Raw genomic sequence first — 12,117 nt, forward strand, 5'->3', positions numbered from 1 at the left:
AAGGAAGGGCTAAACATACCCTGTAATTCACTGCAAATGTGAGGACCCGATGACATTTCCTCCCCTTGGCGCTGGAAAACTGCCTTTCAGTGAGAAATCTTCCCACCAAGGTTTTCATCTCCCCTGCCCTCTTCCCTCTTCAGAAGGAGCACCTCTGTCTTTTGTACTTGCAAATGAATTGTGATTAGTTTTCACCTCCAGCCCAGGGGATTAGCTGGGGGACCTTTGATCTTCAGGTATCGATTTGCATCTTAAAGGAAGTATGAGCTCATCGGGGCCAGCTCAAAATTCCATCCCTGCCTCCCACCCCTGTCTGTTTACCAGCCTCAGGCTGGTGAGGGCCTCCCAAGTGGGGCTGAAACAACACGATCAACCAGACTCCCAGAGAGGGCAGAGGAAAACAAATTTCCCATCTGACTCAGTAAAGGTGGGGAAAAAAAGTTTGTTTTCCAAACACAGACTGGTCGGCAATCCCATCTCCGTCAAGCCAGAGACACTGGCCCAGGTCATGCATGTGCAGAGCTGGGACTAGGGTGGTGCTTGGGTTCAGGGACCCAGCAAGTAGTGCATAGCAAAATGACCTGAGCGTGTGAGCTTGAGAATCAGTCAAATCAGGTTCAAGTCCTGGTTCTGTCTTCAGTCCCTTCTAAACTGTGTGATTCTGGACAAGTTTTATAACATCACTGGCTTTTTATTTTTCTCATCTCTAAAATATGAATACAAGTCTTAAAAATTGACAGAATAACCGCCCTGGACAGCTGGCATGAAGAAGACTGATGATGTCTATAAGGCAACAGTAGGCCCAGAGGAGTGACTAGTCATCGGCCATGGGCTATGAGAAAATAATCTCCCTGAGGGTGAGGGTAACTGTCTTCGGTGCAGGTGTTCTCCCCTCCAATTTCCCTGTGCTCTCTGGTACCTAAACAAGTACCTAACCCATTGGAGGCACTCAAAGACAAGTTGTAATACAAAGGAGCAGCTGTTGCCATTGTCTAGTAATTGACTAATTATTTTACACTGTCCACTTCTCCAAGGAGACAAGACCAATGACAGAGACTTACCAATGCAATTGAAGGAAACTTCCTGTCTGCAGAAAAGGGAGCAGCCATCACCATTGACCTTATTCATGTCATCGCATTCTTCACCTTGGCTTCTGCATAAAGAATACAGGAGGAAAATCTGTCAGATGTGCTTTAGAAGAGTGGTGGGTGGATGTGGAAAAAAGGTCCCCCACTATTTTGGGACCTGGAGCAAGTCCTTTCCCTGCATAAGGCTCTGTCTCTTCATCTTAGAAGTGAGTTGTGTAAATGGTATAAATGGTATGGATTTGTAAGCTCTGGTAACATTTGCCTGACTTTATTTCTGAAGACGAAGTCAAATTTCTGCTTCACATGCTTTCTTTGAGATGTGGGGAGTTATGGGGCGAGTCAGAGTAAGAAATGGAAGAACTTGTGAGCAGTTCTTCTAGCACTGTGTCTGGGAAATCTCATGACCATTTAGCAATGAAGGAAAAACTAGCACCCCTAAAATATAAATGCTGTTCTTCACTTTACTGTGTCCTGCCTCAACCTTCCCCCTTTCATCTTACACACTTAAGAGCAAAGATTTCTTCTATCTACATGTTCAGGCTTAGCCCTTCTTGAAGTTTTTCTTTCTTGGTTGGGTTTGTCCCAACAGTGGGTTGTTCATGGTGTCAAGAATTGCAGAGACTGTGGAATCATGCTGCTATGAAATAAAAATGCCCCCCCCCACCCTGCTTCCTTAAGTGATTTCTATCACATGAGGATGATTCTGCAGCCATTAGGATGAGTAGAAGAGGAACACTGTTCTCTGAATTGGACCAACATGAGCACAAATTGTAGTAAAGAATGGAGGGGTTGCTGTTTCTTGGAAATTCCCAGGCTTTTAGAAAAGAAAACTTGGGTGAGAGCCCCGTGTTCCTAACTCTTTGTGAGATCTTGGATACATCACTGAATGTCTCTATCTGACCTTTCTATCTATTTGTCTCAATTAACATTAAGTATAATTAAATGTTTCTTTCCTGAGTCACACATTTCAGGCATTAAGGAGCCAGATGTAGCTCGTGGCTACTACATTGGACAGCACAAAACACATTTCTAGCATTGCAGAAAAAAATCCTCTGGGCAATGGGAGCCTTAAGTTTCTCACAAGTTGCAACAGGACTCTTCTGCCTACTTAGAATTGGTGTGAGAATGGAATGTAAGTTAAAGAGACAGAAGCACACAGTAGGCAGTCATAAAAGCACAGTTGGCCCCCACCTCATTCTGGGAGAGCCAGCTGCCCCTCCCTCTCCAGAGACCAGCTGGGATGGGTCACAGCATGGAAGAGGCCTCAGACTTTTCCTTTTGCCCAAGCAATTAACACTGGGAAATGTTTGTTGCTCTTAGGAGGTGTCAGAGTAAGGACAGCATCTTAAAATCAATCCCGAGATGGCTAGGACATCTCATTGATCTCAGAGGGCCATCCACGTTCTCTCTGTCTACAAACCTATTAGCAAAGAGGAATCCCATATTCTGGGCTGGGCCTGGCAGTCTCTGCTGGTGAAGCCTGCAGCCTGAACATTGGTGATGGCCTTGTGCTGCTCAGCTAACCCATGGGTTATCTGGGGAGAGTTTTTTTTTTTTTTTTTTTTTTAACCTGGGCTGGTTTCCCTAAACCACAAAGAACACTTCTAACCCGCCTTCCCTCACCACCCAAACACTATGTTCTATTGGTTTAAGCAAAACATTAGGGTCACCACAAATATCTTCTAGGAATGACAGATCAGAGAGAGGTTCTGAGAAACCTTCTTTGACCTCCCGGCTGGAGTGGTGGCCATCTTCTCTGTGTCTGCATTTTTTCCAGCACTTGTCAAGCTGACTATTGTGTCTATGACATGAGAGCCCCCAGACTGGGCTTTAAGATGTTCCCAGGACATTTCCTGGGAACAGGAATGACAGGGCTACTACCTGAGTACCCCAGTGCCTGGCAGGGCCCTGCATCTAGCAGACAGCATGCAGCCGCTCCTTCTTGGGTGATTTGGCCAAAGCACAGCGAGCAAAGGGTTACTGGAGGAGACATGAGCACTGGGTGCCCATCTCAGTCCTGCCCCAAGCAGGGTGTGTGAGCTGGTGAAAAATACATTCATCTTTGTGTGCCTCTTATCTCTTTTAGGGCCTACCTCATAAGCTGGAAGGAGATAATTAAAAAAAATAATAATGTAATAGTTTATTTTTACATCATTTTGTGCCTTTTTCCATCTCAGTTGTACTTCCCATGGGCTTCCCATCAACAAATCACCCTGTGCCATCATCATAGTCCAGTACATTTTCCCCCACCCCCACTGTTTCTGATCCCATTCACCACTCCACCCCCGTAAAATGTCTCTGATGTATAGCTGTTCATTATTATTATTATTTTCTCGCCCAGTCCGTTATACTCCTCCTATGAGTGAAACCATCGGTATTTTGGGAAGGAGATAATCTTGATGTACAGTAACCAAGGTTATTTTTGAGGCTCAAAAATAGCTAAAAATATTATTATCGAGCCCTCCCTGGTGGCACAGTGGGTTAAAGCACAGCACTGAGAAACTAAAGCCACTTCCAGATGAGTTCGTGCCCCTGAGGTGACCACATGGCGTGGCAGACCTCTCCTGGCCTGCCCGCTGCTCCCCTCAGCAGTGTACTTCATCAATCTGCCTGTTCTGCTCCCCACTCTGTCTCTGGTGAAGCCTCTCACCACCCCTGAGCCTCTGGCCTATACCCCATTTCTATATATATATATAAAAAAAAATTATCAGTATCCTAATAAGACACTGTGAATTATGTATGACTGAAGGCTCATCCCTCAGGGATCTCCTTGATTATTGAGTAGCGAGTAAATTTCTTACATACAAACTCAAAATCTGTATCATTATCCCATCGCCAATCCAATTAGCTGTCATGCTGTGCCTTCTTTTCTTCAACATATTTCTTTCCCTCCATCCCCTTTGTTTAGGGAACCATCTGTAAGTTTCATTTGGTTTCTACAGAACAGCCAACAAGTATCTGGTACCTAGAGGTAACTCCATGAAAATTTGATGTCCACACAGGACACCAGAGCTGGGTAAATTTTACAGAATACTATCTAAGGTGACATTGCCACTGCTGATGGTAATGGCCACAGATCAGTGAGAAGAATGACTGCAGGGTTTTACCAGTATATCTCTGTCTGGCCCTGAGGTAGGCCCAATGGGTCATACATCGGATTCCACATCTAGTGAATTCCTTCTTTTATTCTTTGTACTAAATTAGAAAGTCCCAGATCCCAATTATGGGTTGTCAGTGATGACCGCAAGTATTTCCTGGATGTTCTGATGTGCAGCTCAATCACAGACCCACAAATGAAGGGGCACTGTCCCCGGGGATCGCCTTGTTCTGTTGTTCCCTGTTCCATCAGACACCAGTGGCATCGGAAGCTAGCAGTTGATGTCTTTATGTGGGAGATAAGAGAGAAGCATGAGGCAATGGAAGGCGTGTTTTCATATCTGGCTGCTACATTAGGAGGCAGGTCCTCATATACACATGAGCACATCATCCATTTCACTCCCTGACCAATGAAGAGCATTAACTTCTATATTTGGGAGTCAAATTCTTGACTGATAGTCAATAACCAAACTGAGAAATCTTAATGTTAATTTTGCAATATTAACATTAACAGTTTGGCTTGAAATTATAGATGCAGGATGTTTAAGGTAAGAATCTCTCAGAGCATTTCAGAAGGCCCCTGAGCCTGCACAATTGTCATCCCTGGCCTTATCAGCATTAATATTAAAAACAATGTAAATCCCTATTTCGAAAACATGAACGGATACTTTCTTGTCACAGCAGGTATACTTGAACGTCTGTGTGGAGAGGAGCAAACTCTTAAACGCACTACTAACTTTTTGCCCAGCCATTTGTAGAGATGTAACCTAGCGGCCCTCAGTGATGGTATTGACAGCATCCACAATTTTCTCCAGTGCTAAGCCAGCATCAGTAAGAGCACCCCTGCGGATCCACACCTTTGTCCAGCGAATGTGTGTCCAGGAGCAAGCTGTTCTTACTTCCACACCTCAGAGTCGTGGCTACCAAACTAGCCTGCTCTTCCTCTCCAGCAGCGATGTTCACAAGAAGCAGAGAAAAATAGTCACAAAGTGCTTTTCTTTCACATCTGCATCTGCGGGCTGATTCCTGTTCTGTGCATCCCTGGTCTCATCCAACTGTGAAACAAATGCTCCCTACATTACTCCTCCCCTTGCAGGCCCAGCCCTGGAGTTTCCATACTTCACAGATAGGGCCTGACACCCAACCATGCCACTTAAAGCAGGGATTTGGCAAACTGCTTTGCTGTCTCCACACATAATGTCTATCATCAAACCTGACAATGATTTTCGTGGTTTCTTGGCCATAGCGTGACTTGTAGCTATGTTACAAAAAGGAATATAATTTCAGCAATAAGAAACTTAGCTGTGAATAACTTTGGCTTCTTCTTTACCTCGAGGGACAAACATTTGGATTTTGTGCCAGAAAGCATTTTTGTGCTTATTCTGAAGAAGAGGAAAAAATTCCAAAGTTTACTTTCTTTTTTTCTTTCTTTTTTTTTTTTTAAACAATGCAGAAGTCTCAATGGCTTCTTGCCCCTACTTGGCAGCTGCATAGCATCTGCCCTGTAGACAAGGGATGAATGGACCGATGTGCAATAAAATCCATTATTTTAGACATACAGCTTTCTATTTTCTGATCACACTTTTTTTTTTTTTTTTTTTTTGGCTGCTCATGTGGAATCTTTACACTTACTGGCTCATTTACTTCTTTGTACTCATATTCACATTCAATATTTACTCCAGAGTACTGTTTACTACTTATGGTTTCCACATTATAGTGAGCTAGCATACGTTGCTATTTTTATGGATCTTTGACCCATTTTGTAAACAGCTGAGAGAACATGATACAGTTACGATCACAAATACATATACACTTTTAACGAATATAAGTGGCCACCGGCAAAGACTGTACAAAAGTGTTCTGACCTAGATGCACTGTGTCCTGTTAACTGAATGTGGACCGTGATGGAAAAGACTAATAGAACTGCAAGCTCACTCGTACACACTCATAAAACTATTAAGAACAAAAGCATTCTGGCAGGAAGTGTAGCATGGTAACTCTGTCCAAGTCACATATTACAATACATACTTGAAAAATGTATGTGTTCCCAACACAATTATTGTTCTGCTTCTGGAGCTAGCCAGCTGTCTGCAGACCAACAGACAGACTGCTTGGCGTCCCCAGTAAGTCAATCCACACACTAAACTCTTCAATGTGGCATTCTGACCACCACCTGTCCCAAGTGTCCCTCTTCATTCTTTGGTGAGAGTTACTTACTTCTGGATGATGCCATCACCACAGTACCCATTTCCATGGATGTATATGGCGGCAGGTGACGGCTCACTCTCTTCATTTCCTGCAATAGTGATGACCTGGTACTGGTACATACTGCCAAGAGTGAGATCCCTGAAAAACACAAAAAAGACTATAAGCTCTACAGACACAATGCTGGGGACAGACAAAGAGAGAGCAGAAAATCGATCCCTTTGAGTGCACTTCATCAATCTTGCTCATTTTTAAGCCTATTTGTATTATGGTGATGTTGGTTTTCATCACTACCTATATTTGAGGGTACAGGTTTATACCTCTTGCTGTAGGTTGTCACAGCACATCCACCAACAAAGCACCCATAAGTTTCCACCATTGTCTTTTGGCCTCCCTCCCTGTTGCACTTCCTACTCTCATCTTCCTTTAGAGAAACCCCAGTTCTCAGTCATGGTCATTTGAAACTACATCCATGATTATCAGCCAATAATTTCATAGTCCACACTACAGTACACTGCCAAGTATGATGAATTACACTGAAATGTATAGCAATAATAATTAATATCCATTGACAGGTAACCGTGTATAGTCTTTAGTACACTTTATCTTTAATTTGACCTTTAAAATAACCTTGGTAGTTAAGTATTAGATGACCATGTGGCCTGCCATGGAAGTGCTTGGAAGAATGTCACCAAGGAAAAATATACAAGATAAGCAAGGTCACAGAGGCAGGGGAGTACATACAGGATTCTCTGGGCATTATTAAGCTTATTGCTTCATTGGAGACCTGAGCAGAAATGCCATTACACACCAGCAAGCCCTTTTCTGATGTTACATCGCAAAGTGACTCTCTTTCTGTGCTATTATTCTTCCTGTGTCACTCACAAGAGTTATTATAGTCAAGAACTATAATAGTTATAGAAATAGCATCTGTTTACTGTGTCAGGCTTGGAAACAAGTACTTTCCATGTATCTTTTGTTTAAGGAGCAAAACAACCCTATGCATGTACCAGGATTTTCATATTTATTTTACAGATGAGGAACTGGAGGCATAGAGCCGTTAAACAACTGGCATAAAATCATATGCTATTAGGTTATACCCTCGATTCTGCCTCTTTGATCCCTATTTTAAATCTGTTTTAATAAACTTACCCCTTACAAAGTAGGTTTTCATCCTGGAATTGCAATCCCAGATGTTGGTTCCTACCAAATTTCCAACTTGCCTCAAATGGCTCTTTCCTGTTCTCTTAGGATCTCCTAAAGCAGTTCCACATTCAATCACACACCAATTACTTTCCTCCTCGGAGTTATTCTCTCTCTACTCCCTTCTTGGGCTCATCCTACCATCAAATGAACCTGGATATTGCCAATTATCCTCCAAGGCAAGGACATATTTATGTCATTTGCACATGTCCAAATCACCAACCCCATTTCCATTTTGACTATTTTCAAGGCTGATGTTATTCCTTTTCATCTCCCTCTATACATTACTTCCTTTCTTAATAAGAAAAAACTGCCATGGGAAAAAACACAAAATGATAATGAGAATTCCTATCAGATTCCTCTGTGTGTGTGTGTGTGTGCGTGTGTGTTTAGAGGGGGGATTTCATAAACAAAGAGGTGATGTAAAAAAAAATCTCAGTTCTCCTGCCCATCTGTTATTTCAGCTGCTGTTAGGGCTAGAGCTGTTTGGATAAGGCCAATAAGATAACAGGTGCAGGGCAACGGACAGACAATATCTCCTGATTTTCAACATAACAATGAGTTGGAGTTTATGAAGACTGAACATAGCTTTCCTAAGAGTGGTGGGCATATTATCCAAAGAGTTTATTTAACAGTACCGGAGCAACTAGTAATACTGGAAATAGACCAGAAGTCCCTGATGATTACATGAGTGCTCTGTCCATGAAGAGTGAGTGGCTGAAAGCTGAAAATTCTTGAGATACTCTATGTAATTGTTGTCTGTAAGCCTCTGGAATACTAATTGTTGGTAAAATTATATATATATATATATATGTATATATATATACATATATATATATAATATAATTAGTACTCTCTACTTAGTATTCTCTGGGGTTTCTCTAAAAAATAATATATATATATATATATATTAAGCTTATGAGTTATTTTATCCACCTCTAGATCAATGAATGTATATTTTTACTTTTTTGATGGTGCTTTTAAAACTGGAATATTATTATATGGGAAAAGTGGTTTTCTCAGGGAATACATAAAGGCACTAGATAAAGATAATATGCATTCCATGTACAATCACTTTGCTCTAAATACAGAAGCATGCTTTATATTAAGCAAATATGGTCACATTATGTAGTAAAGCAAGACATTTTCATCAGGCTACATCTCAGGTCACCGGGGGCAGATGGGCCCCCTCTGAAGCAGATGGAGGACTTGTGTGGAAAACATGAGAGGGGGAGAAGCACTTCTCTGTGTTGTGTTTTCCTTTGTGAAGTGTGTCATGAGTGATTTATAGCTGATAATATTTAAAGTACTCTGCTAATATTTGTGAAAGTTTTCTCCCTACCCCCTAGCTTGCCCTCCCTTCTCCCCACTCCTTTGCAAGAAATACAAACTTGAGGCAAACAAACACATGCTTCCCTCCTAGTTTCATCATGCACTAGCTGAGAACTCACAGGACAGTGTTCATTGCTCTGAACCCATTTCTAATTAGTCATGAACTTGACCACACTGTTTCCCTTCATGTTGACTGTAAAGCCAGGCATCAAGCACATAGCACTCAGCCTACCATATACAGTTGATAAATATTAACCCATTACTATAAATAATAGGTGATCAACATGTCCATTTACTGGAGTTATGCTTTGTCTTCCTAAGTGAGAGATGAGGTTACAGGTAATTGATGGAACCCTACTGTAGCTAACCTATGAAGATGTGACCAGCATCTGGATGTCACAGCATGATGGACAGTCTCCTTTCTGCCACATTATTTGGCAACTATAAAGTCCTCAGTGCCAGGGGGCCTCCTTGGTGGCCTAGGAGATAAAGTCTCGGTCTACCGCTAAGGCCTGAGTTGGATCCCCTATCAGGGAGGTGACCTATATGGAACAGCAGACCTCTCCTCTCTGCTCCGTGCAGCAGTGCATTTCAGTCATTCCACATGTTCTGTTTCCAACTCTGTCTCTGGTGAATCTTCTCACCTCCTGCAACTCTGGTCTACATCCCAGTTCTTCTGGGAAAAAATAAATAAAAGAAATCTAAAAAATATATATCATCAGTCCTAGGAACTTGGTCTTTTTCCAGATGGTAATTTCACCTTTTGAAAATTCTGGGTCCCAGAGGTTTGTCTTTGGTGAGGGACATTATCTATTTCCCCAAAACTTCCATCTGTGGTCTTGCTTCTTGCCAGTGATACCTAGAATAAGTTTGGAAATCTTCTTCCAACTGTGTGTTGAGCTACTGTATCTCAGGGAAGCCTGTCAACAGCTCTTCAAGACGAGATTGTTATCTCAAATATTCAGATGGGAAACTGGAAGCCCAGGACATCCCTTCCTAAAAAAAGGTATGCAAAAAGTGGTAGGCATCACTGCTATACATTAAAAAAGAGAGAAAGATTTTTTCATTAAGAATTTCTCCAGGGACCACCCTGGTGGCGCAGCAGGTTAAAGCACAGCACTAAGACACTAAGCCACTTCAGCATGAGTTCAATCCCCGCTCCAGAGGTGATCACATGGCACAGCAAACCTCTCCTGCTGCTCCCCTCAGCAGTGTACTTTGTCAGTCAGCCTGTTCTGTTCCACACTCTGTGTCTGGAGAAACCTCTCATCACCCCACATCTCTGACCTGTACCCCAGCTCTGGCTTCATAAATAAATAAATCTTTTTAAAATAATTAAAAAGAATTTCTCCAATGCAAAGTCAAAATGAATGCTAAATAAGTGCTCTTCTTGCAAGAACCAATGCAGAATAGATTTTTTTTTTTCTTTTCAAAAGGACACACTAGTGGCTTCTGAAGACTTGGCTGGAGGTCAGGACCTATTTCATGGTTGATCTAAAAGTAGGACATTTATGTCAAGTTGTTCCTTTCAGCTGCTCCTGAAGCCATCTGGAAAGTCTTACACTGTCACTGGAACTCCTTCCCCTTCTGTGCCTCCCACATACAGGCAGACCCTAAGCCTTCTCAACATTCTCCACCCAACAGTTTCCCCATCATTGTTTCTGCATCCTTACCTCCGCCAGCCTCTCAGCCTTGCTGGCTGAAGAAGCCTGTAGCTTGCCTTTCTGCCTCCAAGATCTTGCTTTCCCCTCCTGCCAACATCCTCAGAGTATTCTTAGAACCAAAGCCGCTCTCTAGCTCTGAGTTTCCCCATTTAGACCATGCATGGGGCTGCCAAGCTGGAGCTTCCTCTTTGCTCTTCAGATTAGTGTTTCGTTTCTTCATCCGAAGCACCATTATTTTTATCACTTCTGATTTTTGTCATAGAATTCTGAGGGTCATTTATTTCTTTTTCTTAAAGCTAACCTTCATTGCTATTTAATCATCAATCTTTTTAAGCTCATCTCAGATGAATTTCAGGCTAACCAACATTTTTAAATGGCAGTGTTTACATGGGATGCGATTGTGGGCTAGGCTAGAAGAGTGTTCTGTGCATCCTCTGCATCAATGTCTCAAGTGACAGGTCTACTCTAAGTGTGCGTTTCTGGCAAACAGAACACAAATACTGGCATTTCCAACTGGCATGATTTCTCAGTATACTTCTCAGAAATCTCACATCAATGGTTAACATGAATCACAGAGTAGAATCGTATGGTAAAATTTAGTTACTGATTGTGAAATTGCTATCATATGGATGATCATCTATACATAAAGAGACTAAGCACTCTTTGTGCCTTCACTTTCTGCACAGGATATTGTTCTAAGTGTTTTTGTGTAGTTAGCTATCATGACAGGTCAAATAAAACCCATCTGAAATCTTCAGGCAAATCTGTAGTTACTTTAACTTCTTAGGGTCTGTTTTTCCACTTCTTAATTAGAATAAATGATTCTCCATACTATTAAGAAGATCAAGTAAGAAATAGGAAGGCACTATAGGAGAAAAAAGGGAGAGAGCCACATTGCAATATGGAAATAACAGTTTGCTTCTTCCAGGAAAGCCTCTGTGGGCTCCTTAATTACTCTTTATTGATCTTCCTATTGTCTCTATATCACAGAATTCATTTATCATGCTCTATCTCTCCAAATAGTCTGTGTAACTAAACTCTGTTGCACTTCTTTGAAATTCCAACTTCCGCAATAATAATAGCAATTGTAGTTTCCATTTGTTGCCGATTCATCATAAGCTAGCACTTCATGCCCACCATTTCCTGTGAATAATCTCAATTAATTAAAAGAACAGTCCCTTCAATAACTATCATCATCATCTTTTTAATGAGGAAAACTCATACTCAGGAGGTTAAGCTGCCTGCGTATAGTCACACTGCTTTTGTTGTGGGGGAGACTTGAGTCTGGGCTGTCTAACTCCATGCCAAGACAGCATTATCTGGAAGTGCAAGTTCCCAGCTGTTATGAACTGGAAAACAGAGCTGGACAGAAGCTGAAAGATTTAGTTTTGAAACAAGTAAAATGTGCCTACAATGACAATCAGAAAGTTCTAGATGTCAGAAGAAAAACCACACATCCTCTTAAACACCATAATGAAGAACCATTCATTTCTTCATCCATGAAATGGGAGTCTGGGAGGAAAATGTGG

The 12,117-nt window shown here is 41.9% G+C and overlaps 1 protein-coding gene across 1 annotated transcript in view; it reads right to left on the reverse strand.

The window, feature by feature from the left end:
• The window catches only part of PAPPA (pregnancy-associated plasma protein A, pappalysin 1), a 223,581-nt gene that overhangs the window by 112,737 nt on the left and 98,727 nt on the right, over positions 1-12,117 (reverse strand). Inside the window, exons 8-9 of the mRNA XM_012721479.1 lie at positions 6,402-6,530; positions 1,062-1,153 (exon numbers count right to left, since the gene is read on the reverse strand). Coding sequence (XP_012576933.1) covers positions 1,062-1,153; positions 6,402-6,530 — 221 coding nt within the window. The remainder of the gene's footprint in view (positions 1-1,061; positions 1,154-6,401; positions 6,531-12,117) is intronic.

This window comes from Condylura cristata, unplaced genomic scaffold (genome assembly GCF_000260355.1).
Source record: "Condylura cristata isolate star-nosed mole 26May11 unplaced genomic scaffold, ConCri1.0 scaffold00006, whole genome shotgun sequence".
Lineage (NCBI taxonomy): Eukaryota > Metazoa > Chordata > Mammalia > Eulipotyphla > Talpidae > Condylura > Condylura cristata.